Raw genomic sequence first — 19,468 nt, forward strand, 5'->3', positions numbered from 1 at the left:
TCATGTTTGGGAACACATGTAAGAATTAAAGATTTTAAAATTTAATAAAAAAATAATAAATAAATAAATAAATAAACAAAAAGCTGAAGTACCCAGTTTCACTTTGCTCCGTGTGTGTGTGTGTGTGTGTGTGTGTGTATGTGTGTATGTGTGAGACAGATGAGTAAATGGGGAAACCAGGAATCTCAGTAAGTTAAAAAAGCTGAAGTACCCAGTTTCACTCAGCCAGATCAAAAAAGAAATTGGCTAGATGCCCTGTTTTTAAGGAGTAATTTGGCTGTAAATATATTTGGAAAAACAAGAAGTAAAACCAGAGAAGGCTTCCCAGGTGGCTCCACTGTAAAGAATCTGCCTGCCAATGCAGGAGACTCAGGTTCGATCCCTGGATCAGGAAGATCCCCTGAAGAAGGAAATGACCAACCACTCTAGGATTCTTGCCTGGGAAACTGCTACAGACCATGGGCTTGCAAAGAGCTGGACATGACTGTACAACTGAGCACACACACGGAATCAGAAAACACACATACAAATTTTTGAATTCTTTGATAGAGAAGAACACTCCCCTGACTCTTGAGAGTCCCTTGGACTGCAAGGAGATCCAACCAGTCCATTCTAAAGGAGATCAGCCCTGGGTGTTCTTTGGAAGGAATGATCGAAACTCCAGTACTTTGGCCACCTCATGCGAAGAGTTGACTCATTGCAAAAGACTCTGATGCTGGAAGGGATTGAGGGCAGGAGGAAAAGGGGATGACAGAAGATGAGATGGCTGGACGGCATCACTGACTCAATGGACGTGAGTTTGAGTGAACTCCAGGAGTTGGTGATGGACAGGGAGGCCTGGTGTGCTGCAATTCATGGGGTCACCAAGAGTCGGACACGACTGAGCGACTGAACTGAACTGAACTGACCTGAGTTTTAAAGCTCCTAATCACTTCATTCAGATAGATTTTTAATTCAGACAATCTCATGTCCGAGAGGAGCATAATTATCGCTCTGTTGAATGCTTATTTCGACTTGTAGAGCTACGTGTAACGACCCAGGCAGACCAACGAAGAGAAGAGTTTTGTCTTTAAAGGAAAACTACTCTGGGCAGCAGAGAAACTTGGAAATCAGGCCAGGAAGGACATCCCCTTCCACTGGTTGAGACTTTACAGAAATCCTCCCAACCGCTCATATTGCAAGAATGCCTTGGGTGTGTTGGGACCTGGACTCTTGAGCTTCCGCTGGAACATGGACCAAAAACATCAAACATGTTATTCTCTATTTTCCCCTTTCCCTCTAACTTTTCCATTGGCCAAGGTGGTTGTCAGGGCCTTCCCAACTTAGCCTTAGCTCCTGGTAGGTAGGATCCAGAGACATCACTACTATTTGCTATGCAGTCAGTCTTACCTTTCTCTTAGCCAAGCATTAGACTCTCAAAAGGCTCACCTGGAAAACATGGCTCCTCTTGAGTGTACATTCAGTGTTTATGATTATGATTCTTAGGCACTGAAAAGTATTCTTATAATAGACTTTCTAAAAGACTATACAGATAATGGAACACATTAATAACTGAAGATATAGTGATTTGTGCCTGCCATTCTGTGCCCCCGTGCTAAAAGGAAAGCCTGACAGAGAGCCCCTCCCACCACCAGCCTCCAGGGTAGGTCTGCACGTCTGTCATTACAGCGGCTCACTTAGCTGTGGGCTGCAGCAGATGACTCAGCATGCTCAAACCTTCACTTGTTCCTGAATCCCCACGTCTCCTCCTCCTCTTTCTGCTTTTTATTGGTAAAGGATGACCATACCCCCAGTGGTTCTAGTCACCCTCATTTCACTCTCTGTCATTATTCGATTGGTCACCAAGTCCTCTAATCTGTCAACTGTTGATTTGTCTCCTACCCTCCACTACTACTTCTTAGTTCAGGACCTCCACCTCTCTTGCCCAGACACTAAATTCTCTGTTAACCAGTCTCCTTGCCTCCAGATTAGTTCTTCATGAATTCCCCTTCTTTTGTGCCTCCTTAACTAGCTTCTAAAACATAAGCCTTACAAACAATGAAATCATAAACATGCATGAAGAAAACACAGGTGAATACGTTAATAATTTTGGAGTAGAAAAAGCATTTCTCAGCATGACCTAAAACCTAGAAGGCACAAATATAGTCACTTGAAAAATCGATAAGATAAAGGACACTATATTCAAAGATACAAAAACAACTGGGGAAAAAATACCTGCACTATATATGGCAGGAAACATGCTAATTTTCTTCATACAAGGAATTCTTCCAACTCACAAAAACTATTTGTAAATTTGAAATAACATCTCAAGTCCACCTCTTGGCCACTCCAGGAGAGGAAAAGCTAATGCAAATAATTATAAAGCTGGCAGGCATGCAGGCACAAAGTGTCCTGCAAAGACTAGGTAATGAAACATTGGTTAGTTATCAGTGTTAGCAACCCTGCTTCAAAGGCCCTGCCGAGATGTAATTACATCACACATCAACACTGAGGCACTCTTCAGCAGTTGAAAAATGCCCCTGGACTCTCTTGTTTATACCTTTGGAACAGCAGAACATATTTGCACGGAACAACTCATTCCTTGTAAAGCTGGAAGGGCCTCTTTGCCTGCACTATTGATGCTTTAGCTTTGAGCCAGAAGGTTAAAGTTGTCGGAACATTTCTGAACTCACACAACACCAAAACCTAGTAGTCCATCAGCATAGCCTGAGCTGGGAGGCTACAGCAAATGCTCATCTGATGAAACTCATTGACTTTTCCATTTTGACCTGAACTACATGACAAAATATATCTCCTGACAAGAAGGCAGAGTATCAGCAGAGTGACACTGCTGACATAACGGCCACAAGGATACTTACTCTGCCTAGCAATATGATCATCCAAAATTAAGGTGTCAAACCCAGAGGAACAGGGTGAGGAGGCAGGTGGGTGGGAGGTTCAGGATGGGGAGGACATATGTATACCTGAGCCAATTTATGCTGATGTATGGCAAAAACCATCACAGTGCTGTAAAGAAATTATCCTCCAATTAAAATATAAATTAATTTTTAAAAATTAGGGTGTCAAAATCCTAAGTGCTAATAGTACAGATGACTCATTTATCAAATGAATGTTCAGATGAAACAGTAAATCCACTGCATCTATAAGTAGAAATAACTTTTGTTAGGAAAGTGAATAACTCAAGATGCTTATATATATATAGCTTTGTATACAAGTCTGGAGCACAGGCCAATTCACCTAATGCAAAGGAATCCGATGCAAAAGCTCAAGACTGTATGAGTGTCTATCTGCCAGACAGAGTTTTAAAACTGAAGCTGAGACTCAAGCTGGAGTCTGATCATGAGAAAATCTGGGAAAAACTGGAGTGCAATTGTGAGTTAATTTGGGAAAAAACAAAGAAGAAACATTAACCCCAATGGACAGTACTGTAAATCAGAAAATGTAACCAAGCATTTCTCAGCTTTGAAAATGTAGACCTGTATTGAGGGGTCCGTGCACCAGAATATACTATCACTATACAGTGGATGGCTAGTGTTTGAACAAGACTTTTTGCTGTTAGAACTGTCTTTAGCTGTGAGCACTTAACTCACAATGCTGCTGAGAGTTATGACAGAGAAATGAATTCAATTTTCTATACAGTTTCCCAAAAAAAACAGCTGGATTTTTTGTTTCTGATTTAGACAATGAATTTGCAGAAATTCAAACCTTAATTGATGGTTTTTCAAAACCCATTTGCTTCTATTATTTGCCTCTGATGAAATTAATACAGTATTTCCCAATAAATCTAGAGGCAGAGGAAGCCAATTTCTGGCTGAAATGGGCTCGCTGGGTTCACCACTGAGCATCACCAATGAAGACCCATGCTGGGAACATCTCTATTGCTTCATGCTGCCAGGGGCGGACAGTTCAGAAATGCTCAACCTACGTGTACACACAGCATGACCAAAGAGCGAATCCCACCACAGACCTCCTTCCTTTTCCATGGAGATAGAGAACTATGCCTTACTTCAGGTGGTGCGTGCCAGGGAATACCACAAGAGTGCTATTCCTTGGAGGGTATTGTAGAGAAACAGAAACTGGAGGTCAGAATAAACACTACTGAAGTATTACAACCTCGGCTTTGTCTTGGGCAGGCCCAAGAGGGCCTCATCTTTGGCCCAACAGCTTATTTCCCTAGTTAACAAACGAAAAGCAAGCAGCACAAATCTTACTCAAAATGAACAGGCTACTCTCCTTAGGCCCTGAGCTTTTAAAACCACACAGTTGGGAAAGATAAGCAAGGAGACTCACTCTGGGACGCGTAAAGCCCCTCAGCCGCCCTGTCTTCGTGTCCGTCATACTCCCTGCTGGACAGCTGTCTGTTGGCTGTCTCCAGTCGATCTGGACATAGAGAGGAGATGGTTACAAAGACACGCATGTGGATCTAAGTCATCCTGCGACTGACAAATGACCTGGGTGCTGAGAGCTGGTAGGGAGAGCTGCGCAGGCAGGAGCCCCAAACTGAACAACTCCTGGGGAGGAACAAGATGTTCCAAAACATCGAAAGGAAAGTCTTCAGTGGCCACGCTGTGTCTTTATGCTATCTACTGCCAAGGGGTGCACCAGTGGCAGGCAGTGACGAGCAGGTACCTGCAAGCCTAGCAAGGTCCTCGCAAAGGGCTTGAGTCCCCCTGGCCTCAAACCCAGCCCTCATCTAAACTTGACTATCAGTTCTCTGTAGCTAGGAAACAAAAAAATTAAAAATAACAAATAAATAAATACCAGAAAACAAGTTAAGATGACCTAATGGATGAGGACTCTACTCAGTGAGATCTAGGTTTGCTCATGCCATTTCGTCAGTCTTCATTTATTCAATTAAATAATTCAACCTAACAAGGTTTTATTGAGCATACAGCATACCCAAAACTGAAGGGTTTACAGTAATTAAAAAAAAAAAATGTAGGTTCCAGCTACAGAGTCCAAGTACACTGAGTCTTTTGACATGAGAGAACTGAAAAAAATGGCTTGGCTGACTGAAAGTGAAGTACAAGTTCATGGGTCAAATCAATCTGCGTGTGGGAGGTTGTCAAGATCCTGCAACATGGGACCCGAGCTTTCAGGAAACTGATATATGTTTACTCTTCTCATAACCGTGGGTTTGTTTTTTCTCCAAGAGGGACATGTGTCTAGCTCTGTCTTCTACACTATATACTGACCAAGTGTTAAGTGTTGGCTTTCAAAGAATGCAATCAAATGCTTCAGCTTGACATGATAAGGGTTGTGCATGCAACAGTGGTCTTTTCAGACATTCCCATTCACAACAAGAATCATGCTAAGTACTTCTGAAGCAAGAAGGAGCTGCACACATATTCCCTCCCTTTCAAGGACTCATGCATAGAGGTTGTCACTTCTCACGCTCAATGCTGCACTGGACAACCCATCAGGTGAAAAGAACACGTCTGCTCTTTGGTGCCCCTTCCCCAAGGGTTTGGGATTTACAACTAACACAACTTAGACCTGGAGTTAGACTATCAGCTACATGGGGCAAGGGTGTTTAGGGCAGGGAAAATGTGGGTGATGTACCTCGGAGGTCTCTGTTGAAGTCATGGAGCCTTCGAATCTCGCCTTCGAGTTTGTTCCTCATCGCTTTGTCCAGCGACTCTCGCTTGGTGGTAGACTTGACCAGGCTCTCGTAGGCTTCCGAGATTCTCTGAAGTTCTTTCTCAAACTGAAAGAAAGAAACAGCACGGAAGTGGAACCTCTGACATTCTCACCCGTGACTTAGTTATACCGATTCTTGGACGTTCCCAGTGTGAAGGCTGTATCTTCAACACAGCCTTTCTGCACCTCAAGTTTGGCTAGCAAATCCTGTAGTCAACTTTGCTCCCCCGTGTCCCCCAGGACCACATTAGGATCCTGTGAATAACAGACTTGAAAGTCTAGTGGGACCATCTGAAGTCACCTGGTACATCAGATGTCTCTCAGTACAATGTCCATCAGATGTCTATTAGGAAGGGGTGAATTTAAACATAACTCATACTCTTATATTTTGTATGCTAATTTATAACTATTATTTTTCCCAGTTAACTTACGAAAAATGTTAAAGTACAGGAAAATGAAAGGATCACAGCTAGAACCCAAACTGCCTGAGTCCAAGAACAGTGCTCCTCCTGAAACCCTCATCCCCAAAGAAATATAAAATCCACATGAAGAAAGGCTTCATTGCTCAGTTTTGTTACCCCTTTGTCTATGAAATTATCTATAGAAAGGACTAATGGATTTGTATCTAAGTGTAATCTGCCAGATTGTTTCTCTTTATGTGAGGGAACTGAAAAGACATGAATTAAAACCACCTTCTCTCTTTCGTATTTCACTGAATCCAGGGCTGTCACTGGTAAACTCTTTAATCTATGGCATGTATAAATCTATAACAAGTAGCTGAAACTGTTATAACAGGAGTCTAACACAATAGCATGCTTTAAAGTAGATATTAATAAATCCCATTTTATTGCTGTGCAACATACATGCAGGAGGAAAAGAAAAGTGAAAGTTGCTCTGTCGTGTCCGACTCTGGACACTCTACAGTCCATGGGATTCTCCAGGCCACAACACTGGCCAGAATACTAGAGTGGGTAGCCTTTCCCTTCTCCCGAGGATCTTCCCAACCCAGGGATTGAACCCAGGTCTCCCACACTGCAGGCAGATTCTTTACCAGCTGAGCCACAAGGGAAGCCCAGAAAAAGTAAAGAGTGCCTGCAAACTTGGCTACTAAAAGTTGGAATCAGAGGCAAAGTGGCGGGGTTGAGAACTCCAGCACCCCTCCCTGGGCACAGAGACCTACACCGCGTTTTGGTCTCTTCAGAGGAGAGCTATGTCACCATAAGCCAGGTACCCTGATTGCCTCCAAATGCCCAGATCAGAAAGTCTCTGCTTAGACTCCTATAACTATTGCTAAACCAATACCTACCCTAACAGACACCTACCACACACTCACTGCGTGTCTGGGTGCCAGGGGAACAGAAATAAGACAGTGTCTGCTCTTGCGGGTCTCGCAGCCTTGCTGGCCTGTGTGTAGGCACACATGCCTCCTCTCCAGTGCAGTCGGACAAAAGGTGTGGTGTTAATGCTATGGTAGTCTACAGACCCCTTAGCAGGGGTAAGAAGAAGTTTCTTTAAAATAAGATTTCAGAGAAAACGCCATTTAAAATGAGTCCTGAGGGATGAACAGGAACTTGCCAAGCAGAAAAGAAAAGGCTAAAGGGCTTTGGCATTCAAGGCTGAAGACAGGGAGGGCGTGAGCCAAGACAGAGCCACGAATGAGTGTGTGTGTGTCTAACAGGGCAGGTCATCTGAGGATGGCAGCAAGGGGCGAGAGGCAGGATCAAGGCAGCCCAAAGGCAGGGCTTTAAAGAGAATGATGGGGATGGGAGAGCTTGGGGAGGGCAGGGCAGCATAAATCTCACCTGAGGTTTTACACAGTTCAGACTAAAGGACGAGGCTGCCGAGACAGAAGGCAGGAGAAAGGAGTCCAGGTTACAGCTACTGTAAACAGTTCAGTGACACATGACAAAGAGTGAACCCAGACAACCAAAAAGACAGATCCCAAAGGCACTGTAGAGAAGATTCAGTAAGCCTCCGTGACAGGTCTGGACGGGCAAGGGAGAAAGAAACCAAACACAGCCACAGCTTAGAAGACAGAGTAACGAGAGTCAGCCAAGATAAATGACGATAAGGCAAACACGTTTACCAAAGAAAGAAAACCAGGCTGTGTTTGGAGATACCAGACCTGAAGTGCCTGCAGAACAACATGGCAAAGATTTCCAGCTAGCCGGGGAGAGACAGGTCTGAAAGTCGGGAGGGCAAAGCTGTGCCGCTGTGTGTAGAGGACAGATGAGGCCACGAAGTGGAGACTGCTTAGGGAGGTCACCAGATGCTCCTAGGGCCGAGGACGGAGGGCTGACACTGCAGGAGAAGGTGGGACAGGAGGACCCGGGAGAGAGACCAACACAGGGCCGCCTCAGCAGCCAGGAAGCCAGAAACTAAAGGGGAGTGTGGTCGCTGCCCCAGAGGTTGCAACGGAGCCAAGACACATCAGAGAAGAGGTGGGTGACGAGGCTGCAGGGCGTCGGGCCTCCTGCTCGGTGGCCTCCAGCTGGGGCAGGGCCGAATACCGAGGCTCCATCTGGCATGGATGTTCCCAAAGGCCTCCTAATACCAGAGTGGGTTCCTCCACAGTCCCCTTATTTCAACGAGGCCTTTCTAGCTCTTCCAAAGATATCATGAATTATTGGTCATGTGGCAGCAGAAAGAACAGCCTGTCCTGAATCCTGCTCATAGTCCTACCGCAAAATTATGTTCCTTCCTTTTAATTTTGTTTTCAAAAGAGATGGCTCCAAAACATACCACCACTTCTATGCTAATTTCATCTGTAAAAGGTAGCCTTTGCTTGCAGACAGATGGGCAATGCTGCAGGGACAATCGTCCAGTAAGACAGGGCAGCGGTGAAGCCTTCTTCAACTAGGCCACCCATAGGAACTTCCCTCCACCTGATTTCATATACTCTCCTATGTCATATTCAGCTGACTGGAATTCTGATGCATTCTGTGTCTCTGATTTGACTGTCCACTCCTTGAGAGCAGAAACAGCCCCAAAGCCCTAGACTTGTGCCCTGCCTCATGACAAAAGTACCAACTGCATAATTAACCTTTAAATCTCTTACAGAACTAGAACTGTATGTAGGAAGTTAGCAAGATGAAACTGTGATTCAACCTCAGGCAAAATTTCCTAACAATCTCTTCCAGAAGTCTACCCAGTAGTGAGCATCTCTGCTCTGGAGGCATTCAAGTGAAAAAATGAATGACCTCCTTTCAGAGACATGAGATTTCTAAGGAGTGGGAAATTGGACTAGAATCACTTTAAGAATTTTAAGTCTAAAGCTCTGTGGTTTCCGACTGCACACTCCTTCAGAAGGACGACCACACCCTCTTCTTCAGCGCCTTGGGTCAAAATATCTTAACGCCCTCTTAATGTCACTTCCTAGGTGGTGCTAGTGATAAAGAATCCGCCTGCCAATACAGGAGACATAAAAGACATGGGTTCGATCCCTAGATTGGAAGGATAACCTGGAGAAGGGCATGGCAACCCATCCAGTATCCTTGCTTAGAGAATCTGATGGACAGAGGAGCCTGGGAGGCTACAGTCCAGAGGGTTGCACAGAGTTGGACCCGACGGAAACGACCTAGCACACACACACAATGTGTGTCAGAGGTGAAAGGAGTTGGACAGGTTGGTCTTGATATACAGACCATTTGGGCCAGTCCCGAGTCTGAGCAGGAACATATGAAGAGAGTTTGCCTCCACAGCTCCCAGCAAAGACGTCAGGAAGCTCTTAGGGCAGGCTGCAGGAGATCCGGGAATCTCCAAGAAGCAATCTCTGGCCCAGAAACGGAACTCCAAGCAGAGTGCAAAGCTTACAGTTTCAGCAGCGGCTGCCGCCATGAAGCAAAGGGGCAGAGAGGGGCTGTGAGAAAGTCTCAGCCCTTCCCCGTTTAGAGACTGGCTTGTCCCCAGACACCTTCACATGCACAACTCAGGGACCTATAGGGTTGAAGACAGGCCTGCCGTCCACGCCTCAGACTGCCCAACCACAGCCACTGCTGCTTTACTGACAAAAGAAGCGGGTCTTTGCTAGAGCAAGCACAGAGGAACCATCGACATGTGGCTCTTCAAACATCCACCTACACCCTGGTGGCTTCTGAGGCCAACCTGCTCAGGAGCCCACAGTCTGGTTCTGCTGGAAATTCCATGCATCAATTATGCTTCAGGGAAACTTGGGAGGAAAAAGAAGCAAAATGAGTGGCCGAAAGGAAGTGATGAAAAACCGCCACTCTCTCTGGGGGTCCGCGGTCCTCATTCCAACACTAACAGGGGTAATCACCACCCTGCCCCTCTCTGGAAACAGGGTCTTCATTTCCAGGTGGGTCTTTGGCAGCCTCTGAGCTCAGTCATTGTTTCCTGCTGTGTTCCTGGCGTGCCGCACATAGGCTAAAGCCCTGCAATTAAAAATTTATCTATTTTTGGTTCTGCCCTGGAGATGAATCTCTGAGCACTCCCAAGGCTGTGAAGAAGGATTCCAGAATGGGCGTTCCTGCCAACACAGGGTGGCCATATCCTACGATGTGGCACCACCCAAAGTGGGGGTCTTCATTCCCGAGGAGTACAGTCACCTCACTGGACAAGCCTCTCCCCAGACCTGGGGCTCAAATAAGAGACACAGCTACAGAGACACACAGAGCAGTGGGGCCTGGACTAGGGCGACCTCGGGAACACAGGCCTTGAACCACCCAGTCACGGTTTCAGGCCGCTCTTGTGTCTCTTGGTCCCAGTTGCCGAGAGCTACAGAACTAGTGCTGAATATGGCTCGTATCCATCGAAATCTGAGTTTTCAAACCCACAATTTCAATTAGATACACACCTAATTAGTGATTAATGAAATGTAATATTTACAGACCCATTCACAACATTCAAGGGACTGAAGGAGTTTGGGATTTCAGAAGGGGTACAGCCTTCTATTTTTCCCCTTTTCCAGAAGTTACCAAAATGCTTTTGGCCGCGCAACTTAAGGATCATACCCGTGCAGGGAAATTGAGTCCCTGCGAGGCTGATTTTGGTTTTCAAAAACAAAAATGGTCATCGACATCAAGAAAGATGTGTGTTACAGGCCAATAAAGATACGTCTGAATTTTTAAAAAGTCAGTGAAGAATAATAAGAACTCCCAGTTTCTGCATCTTCCCTGTAACTGTTCAAAATATTTATGGAAAAGCGGGAGAATGACACTGGGTCCTCAGGAGTCTGCACAGCTCCTGGACACATCTGCTCCTGGGCTCCCTCAGAGAGAGAGAGAGAAAAAAAAAAAAAAAAAAAGCGACAGACTTCCCAGGAAGTGCTGAGGTGGCCAGTCCCAATTTTCAGCCTGGACCAGGAAAGAAGCTGCCCGGGAGGCGTGAGAGGCAAGCTGAGGCCTGAGCGTGACTTCCAGGCACGGCCAGGAGCCCGCACACGCGCAACCGCGTGACCGGCCCAGGGTGGAGGCCGCCATCTTGGGCAGCCCACCGGTCCCCGCCCCTCGTCTGCCGCCTCCAGGAAAGGCGGTCAGGCCTCTCGGAGCCAAGCCTGGTCTTGACTTGAGGGAGCTCCAGACCCTCGCCGCAGAAGCTCCACACAAACGCGCTGGGACAGGTCCCGTCTGTGAACGGCTGCATCATCCCACCCACAGCACCCAGCCCTTGAGGGGCTGACGGCTCTGACACCCGGACCAGCAGAAAGGCCAGGCTTCACGAAGTCAACACTGAGCAGCCTTGTCATACAGACGCAGTGACCACTGTGGTCCAGCTGGGAGCAAGCCCTGGCCTGAGGAACCAAAGGGCAAGGCTGCTGTGCTCAGGGGGGTTTACGGTCCCACTTTTCTCTTTACAAAAGCCCCCACCTGCCCAGGACAGAGAAGGCCCCTAGACTCTTATGAGATGGCCCCAACCACACATGCCGCTTTGTCCCCAGAAAGGAAACTCCGGTGCCCTGTGGCTCTGCTGCCTGAAACCATCCTATGACTTTTGTCCCTGACCTGCAGGGCCTTTCTACCTGCAGCTTTTCGGGTGCTGGCGTGTGGGTCATGGTGAAATCACTGCCTGTAACAGTTCACTCTGGATAGATGTCTCCCTGTTGACTTTGGGTTTCGGCATAAAGCCCTAAGAATGAAGGCTGCCGTGCGTCCTAATGATCCCATGACAAAGACACGGGCTGGAATTCTGCAGCATCTCCCCACCTGCTGAGTCACAAGCAGAAGGAGAGCATGCAGGAACTCGCACTCTGCCCTCGGTGCTGAGGCATCACTGCTTTTTTTTTGCAGAGACCGGCTAATGAAACCAACACGGCAATCACCAGGTTCCTGTGTGAGATCCTAGATGTAAAGAAAGAACCTGTCTCTCTCAGCTTGCTGCTCTATATCCCTCTCGGTGTCCCCTCTCCCACACTGTCCATTTGGGGAGATGCTGCTTAGCTGCTGAGTCCCTGTCCAGGGGCACCTCTCCTGTCTCTCCTGTAGCCCCCTTGACATTCTACTGCAGGTTTAGCTTGGGTGACTCCCCCGCAACCCCTGCTTTTTTTTAACATAATCAATAGTAAAAGATGTATATCAGTTTTCACAATCAATAGCCAGACAAAAAATACAAGATAATTACAACTGCAAGCCATAAAGGGAACATGAGTAACTTAACAATATAAAATAATTACCATTTGGCAGGAGGCCGTCAGGCAGAGTGATGAGGTAAGTGGAAGTACATATATGCACAGATTTTCATCTGCTCAGCCAGCCTATATCTTTTGGTTGGTGCATTTAATCCATTTATGTTTAAGGCAATTATCGATATGTATTACCCTATTACTGTTTTCTTAATTGTTTGGGGTTTATTTTCTGTAGTTAGGTCTTTTTCTTCTCTTGTTTCCTGCCTAGAGAAATTCCTTTGGCATTGGCTATAAAGCTGGTTTGGTGGTGCTGAATTCTCTTAACTTTTGCTTTGTCGGGAAAGCTTTTGATTTCTCCATCAAACCTGAAGGAGTGACTCTCCCTCTTTTGGAAGATAAGCTCCTCCAAGGGAGGCACCCTGGCATATTTACTTTTGTCTTCCTAAAGCCTTACATGGTGCCTGGCATGAAAAGGTGTTGAATTAAACGCTGGCCAGTGAGTCAGTGAATCAACCCCCTTGAGACGTAAGGAACTATGTGCCTTTCGAGAACCTTCCCTCTGGCCTCATCTCGTGCTGATCCTGCCGACTGGGCTCTGTGTCCACTTGCTTTCTCCTACTTGATCTGCTCCTCTCACTCCTGCCTTAGGTCCCGCTAGCCCCGGATTCGATCTGTCTACCTGGAGTACCGAGAACCTTCCCCCGCCCCGTCCCTGGGGAAGCTCCCCTACCTTGTGGAGCTTGTCGGCGTTGTCATAGTAACCCTGAAGCTCCTGGTGCAGCACGCGGTTCTCCTCCGTGAGGATCTCCACCATCTGCTGGGCTCGCTCCACTATCGCGAACGCGTCAGGGCCAAGCTGCTGGCTGGGCGAGGCGGCGGGCGGGGGCGGCGCGGCGCCCAGGGCCATGGGAGGACCGAGCGGCAGGGGCACGGAGTGCAGCGGCCCGCTGACCGAGGAGTTCTGCGAGGACACCGGGCTGTGCTGCTGCGCCGTGGACGGGAAAGGAAGCTGGCATGGGCGGCTGCAAGGGAACAGACCAGGAGTCAGGGCCAGGGCCACAGGCTGGGGCGCGGGTGGGGGTGGGGTGGGAGGAAAGCCCACAGCACAGGCACTGTGGGTGGTCCACCCACAGTGATGCCAGGGGTCAGCATCAACGCAGGGTCCAGGCTGGGCTGAGAGATGCAGCTTCAACCCCCCATCCCACAGATATTCAGCGCTCTCCCTCTGAATCTGCACTGCTCTGGCCATCGGGAAAAGGTGGACCAGACAGACAAGGTCCTTCCCTGCTCTCATGAAGTTTATGTTCTTGGAGAGAGAGAGATGGGCACACCACCAAATGATGAACACGCAAAGCTGGGTATTGAAAAGCAATGACACCTCTCCAAGAATCAACCCGAGGGACAGGGATGGGGAATCACTGAGTGGCCAGTTCATACAGAGGGTCAGGGAAATGGTCTCTGAGAAGCAGACACCTGAGCTGAAGTCTGCTGACAGACATGGAGTAAAGAGTGGCTGGGAGCAGGGGGTGGAGAAGCGGAGGAAGTTTTCCAGGATCAGGGGCGAAGGGGACCTAAGGCAGGACGGAGAGGAGCAGATCAAGTGGAAGAAAGCAAGTGGACACAGAGCCCAGACGGCAGGAACAGCGAGATGAGGCCAGAGGGATGGGCATGGGCCTCTGGGAGCCAAAGCCAAACCCTCCTTGGAGTGTGGAGGGGGCAGGGGAGGAGCTGTCTTCATGCCTGTGGGTAGGATGTATGTTGGCAAGGATGGACCAAAGGTGCCCAGTGAGGAAACCTGGGAAAGACTGAAGGCGAAAGGAGAAGGGGGTGACAGAAGATGAGATGGTCAGATAGCATCATCAATTCTATGGACGTAAATTAGAGCAAACTCCAGGAGACAGTGCAGGACACAGGAGTGAGCTGCCATCCATGGGGTCACAAAGAGACAGATATGACCTCGTGACTGAACAACAACAGCCAGGTTAAGAAAAACACAGATGTTCCTTGATGGTTCAAATTCTGGTACGAGCTTCTTTATCTGAAGCCATGAATTTTCATCTCCAATCCCCCCTTCGAAGGATCCCCGCCTCCTGATTCTGTTAATCGGTTTCCTAAGAATCACTGTATTTTCTTCCAGCCTACGCCAAGAGCTCCTAACAACAACTCTATAGTATAAACAGCAAAGATAGTCTTGGCATCTAGTTCTGCAACCATGGCTATCTCTCCTCTGTAGACTTGAGGAAACTGGTGTTCTTGTTTACCCCTTCAACCTATAGGTCTCAGTCTGGGAACTGGGGTGCTAAGAATTATCAGCAACCCCCAAATCACTGACTTCTTTATATCAAAGGGTTGAGCGCCTTCTAGTCTGTAACATTTTCATGTGTTACCTCCATTCCTTTTGATCCTCCAGGGCCAAATCTCTCAGAACTACCTCCCTTTATCCTCAGAGGTCATCTGACCTTATATTTCCTTTTAAGTATATTTGCCGCAGCGTTTTTGGACTGTGTGAGCCTCCATATCTCACTGTGCAAGTGTATCTTACAGCATTAAGCATCCTCTGAATGCTGACTTCTGCAGCTAAACGTCAAACTCTAGAAGAAAGGGTGTCACCTGAGCCCTCCCTGCATGGAGATGCAAACGCCCCTAAAGATAACCTCAGAAGAAACCCAGGGATCCCACCCGAGTGACTGACCACTGGCTCTGTTCTGGTACCCAACATCAGAGTGCTCCACCGGGCTCCCAAGCTAGTTTCCAACTAGATCTCCTTATGGTTTTGATCTAGGAGCCCATCCATTTCATGTTAAAATAGCTGGGGTCTAAGCTCCCTGAGTCAAAGTAGGGAACCATGGAGCTTAAGGTGGTTCTTTACTCCTTACGGGCCTCAGATTTCAGAAAGGAGTGCTCGGGGTGGGGAGGTGTAAACCCTCCCCCTTCCCTCCCTTTCCACACCTGCGATTACTATCTGACCTTCTCATTAGAAATAAAGCGTTTCTGCAGTTTGATGAATTTGTGCCTCTTCTACACTGAAGTATACGTGAATGTATTGTCTCGTGTGCATGAGGATGTCTGTGTGTACGAGGTCCAACTCCACAGTGAGAGTGAAATGCCCTTGGCTGCCTTTCACAATGCCCAACTTTCACCCCCACACAGGGATTCCTATCAGTTGTGGACCCAAAACACCACAGGTCCTTTGTGAGTAAGTGCATTCCTGCAGCCTGGCTAAATTCTACAGTGTATTTTTCATGCAAAGAGGTTACCTTGACAAGAGACAAAATATCACAAATTACACTGCCTCAATCCAAAGGCAGACACCCATTCCCATCTCCAAGTTCTCCCTTCCCACTTCATCCAACGCAGACAACAAGCATGGCATGTCTCCTTGGAGCTGGGGTGGGCACAGATGAAGCATCAGGGCCCCAACAGGACTTGCCCTCTGACCCTTCAGGCATGGGCTTCAGGGTGGGGCTTCTACCTTTTGATATTTATTGGGCTCTGGCATTTGGAACTCACATTCAAGGATGGGCCTATGTTCTCGGTCATCTTCCCTTATATAACAAAAAGGAAGTTTTCATAATGCCAGCCTAAGTCATCCATGATGGTGACTAGCCACCTGAGTGGCAATGCAGGAAAAAGGTTCTTGCCAAGTTCAGGGACAGAAAGAATGGGTTTTTCAAAATAGGAAGTCTTTTATGATAAGTAGAGAACACTGGCTTCAAAAAATAACCCAGTTACACATTCAAGAATACACATTCAAGAAGCATGGTATTACAATGGACGATGTACAGCCAGGAGAGCAAAACACTGTTCCTTGGCTCCACTTCTCAGCCACTGGGGCGGGTGGGCTCAAAGGTCCGTACAAGGCAGATCTGGATGAGAGTAAACGAAGGGGAAAGAACAATGTGTGTGTGTGGCGGTAGGGGTGGGGGGGGGTGGGGGGGTGGTCACAGGAAAATGTCACACACCATCAGACCAGTGCTATGAATCAAGATATCCTCCACTCCCAAAGATAATGCTACTGATCAGCCACCATTAGGATAAAGACTTCTTCGCAATAGACACAGAGAAAAAAGAAAAAGGAGATGGGAACCAATATTTATTGAGAAACTACCTTGTATAGAATTCTATGTTGTGCTGTGCTTAGTTGCTCAGTGGTGTCCGACTCTTTGCAACCCAATGGACTTAGCCCGCCAGATTCCTCTGTCCTTGGGAATTCTCCAGGCAAGAATACTGGAGTGGTTGCCACGCTCTACTCCAGAGAATCTTCCTGACCCAGGAACTGAACCAGAGTCTTATGCATTGCAGGGAGATTCTTTACCAGCTGAGCTAGTAAAGGTAAGCCCAGAATTCTATGCCACAACTGTCTATTTGACTAGAGTTTACTTCCTCTGTTGGGGTTTCCCTGGTGGCTCAGATGGTAAAGAATCTCCCTGCAATGTGGGAGACCTGGGTTCGATCCTTGGGTCGGGAAGATCCCCTGGAGAAGGGAATGGCTATCCATTCCAGTATTCTTGCCTGGAGAATTCCCATGGACAGAGGAGCCTGGTGGGCTACAGTCCATAGGGTAGCAAAAAGCAGGATACAACTGATCGGCTAACACTTTCACTTACTTCCTCTATTAGAATGTGAAGGCAGAGAGCTGTTACTTGACACCTGTCTCGGTATCCTGGGACTATACCACCACTTGGCTTAAGTTAAAGGACTGAAGGAGTTAATATGTATAAAGCTGGGCACAAATTAAGCACTGGACAAACGTTAGCTATTACCACTATAATTATAATTAGTATCATCTGTATCCCATAGAAGGCTGAACACTGAAGAATTGATGCTTTTGAATTGTGGTGCTGCTGAAGACTCTTGAGAGTCCCTTGGACTGCAAGGAAATCAAACCAGTCAATCCTTCACTTAATCCTTAATCCTTCACTGGAAGGACTGATGCTGAAGCTGAAGCTCCAATACTTTGGCCACCTCATGCAAAGCGCTGACTCACTGGAAAAGACCCTGATGCTGGGAAAGATTGAGGGCAAAATGAGAAGCGGGTGACAGAGGATGGGATGGTTGGGGGACAGAGGATGGGATGGTTGGATGGCATCACCGACTCAATGAATGTGAACTTCAGCAAAGTCCAGGAGACAGTGGAGGACACAGGAGTCTGACATGCTGCAGTAAAGAGTCGGACACAACTCAGTGATTGAACGACAACAACCCAGAGCCTAGCCCTGAGTGTGGCTTTCATGAGAAGTCCAATAATTTTCTTCTGTTACGGCTAACATTTATTGAGCACTTTTGACTCCAGCCACTGTAGTATGCACTGCTACACACATCATCTCACCTTGACCTTCATAACTGCCTTATAAAATAGGCATCACTATCAAGTCTCTGTATTTAGGTGAGAAAACAAGGCACAAGAAGGTCTGTGCTGAGTCGCTTTGGTCGTGTCCGACCCTTTGCGACCCCATGGCCTGGAGCCCGCCAAGCTCTTCTGTCCATGGAATTCTCCAGGCAAGAATACTGGAGTGGGTTGCCATTTCCTTCTCCCAAACAAAATAGAGCAGAGATAACAGAAACATAAAGAAGATGCAAGCACAGGCTTTGGGATTCCAGAGCTTGCAGCTCACTCATTCCCTAAACAGTGCGGGGGAACACAGGGAGGACAGGCAGGCGCCCTGTGACCTCTGCTGCCAGGTGCCACGTCCCTGACTCACACTCTAGAGAAAGCATCAGAGCTTTCCGTACGTTCGAGCCGCCTCAGGGGAAGCATGAAGGCTAGAAACCTGCCCCTGTGTTGTTCTCTTGGACTGTTACTTACCTTCAATGCTATTGTCTTTCGCAGGTTAATCTCTTCTACAGAAGCACTCAACTAACACTATTAAGGGTCTATACCATCTGCCAGGAAGCACAACTCATCACCTCGCTTTATCCTCACACGCACCAAGGCAGGACCACCACCAGGTTCTGCTCCTGTCTTACGGAATTGGAGAAATCTTGGAACACTGAAGAAAGGGATCTTTTCCCACCTGCCATTGAACTGACTATTAAATATATCTGAGCAGGGCTGAAAAGCCTCTTTGCCCCAAGTCCACAGTGAGGTATTAGAAACAAGAATCAAGGAACATTTAAAGAGCCACATCTGGGATTTCTCTGGTGGTCCAGTGGTTAAGATTTCACCTTCCAATGGAGAGGGTGCGCGTTTGAGCCCTGGTCAGGGAACCAAGATTCCACATGCCTCATGACCCAAAAAAAAAATAATCAAAACATAAACCAGAAGCAATACTGTAAGTAATTCAATAAACACTTTAAAAATGATTCACATCAAAAAAATTTTAATAGAAAAACAAAGAGCCACATCTATGATTCAAAACAGGGTCATACAGGGAATATATATGGGCTGCTCTTCCATCATGGATGATTTGGACCATGACTTTAAAAACGATCCACATCAAAAAAATTTTAATAAAAAAAAACAAAGAGCCACATCTATGATTCAAAAATATAGGGTCATACAGGGAATATATATGGGCTGATCTTCCATCATTAATGACTTGGGACCGTGACACATAGCCTGACCTGGAATCTGCACTCATTTCTTGCTCGCTAATTTACAGCCCTGCCCGACTCACAGTCTTGACAACCTACCACCACTGGCCTATGTCATGGTTTTGTTCTCTTGAATTTTTATTTAAATATAATTTCATTTTTCATTCATTATTATTCTTCCTAATTAGTAGCATGCATGTTTTCTGAGGGTAGAAAATTATGACTTACACTAAATTGGTACCCAGTACATTTTTGTCAGTTGATTTGGCCCCAGAGCCCAACACCCAGTTAGGAGGTCATATATGCTTTATGAACTTCAACACTGTTTTATTGAGGAAGAGACCTCTGGTATTTATATTTGATCTGGATAATATAGTTAGAATCTCCAGTCAGGACACTGCTAATTTAATAACACAGCTCCATGTTGCTTCCTTTCTCATACACAAAATGCAGCTCAAGACTGAAGTGATAATGTAATTTGGATTAGGGAAGCAAGGTCATTGGTGACAGCTACTACTCAACAGCCCCTTTGCTTCTCTCTGCACACAACAAGCCTTCATAAATAAGCTTGTTTATATATTCTCTTAAAAATTTTTTTTGGGGGCCGTGCCTCACAGCATGTGGGATCCCCAACCAGGGATCAAACCCATGACCCCTGCATCGGAAGCACAGAGTCTTAACCACTGAACTACCGGGGAAGTTCCCATAAATAAG

General features: G+C 46.9%; 1 protein-coding gene across 1 annotated transcript in view; it reads right to left on the reverse strand.

The window, feature by feature from the left end:
- Positions 1-19,468, reverse strand: part of AMOTL1 (angiomotin like 1) — a 119,163-nt gene that overhangs the window by 49,902 nt on the left and 49,793 nt on the right. Inside the window, exons 4-6 of the mRNA XM_068988728.1 lie at positions 12,951-13,242; positions 5,563-5,707; positions 4,291-4,380 (exon numbers count right to left, since the gene is read on the reverse strand). Coding sequence (XP_068844829.1) covers positions 4,291-4,380; positions 5,563-5,707; positions 12,951-13,242 — 527 coding nt within the window. The remainder of the gene's footprint in view (positions 1-4,290; positions 4,381-5,562; positions 5,708-12,950; positions 13,243-19,468) is intronic.

This window comes from Capricornis sumatraensis, chromosome 16 (genome assembly GCF_032405125.1).
Source record: "Capricornis sumatraensis isolate serow.1 chromosome 16, serow.2, whole genome shotgun sequence".
NCBI lineage: Eukaryota > Metazoa > Chordata > Mammalia > Artiodactyla > Bovidae > Capricornis > Capricornis sumatraensis.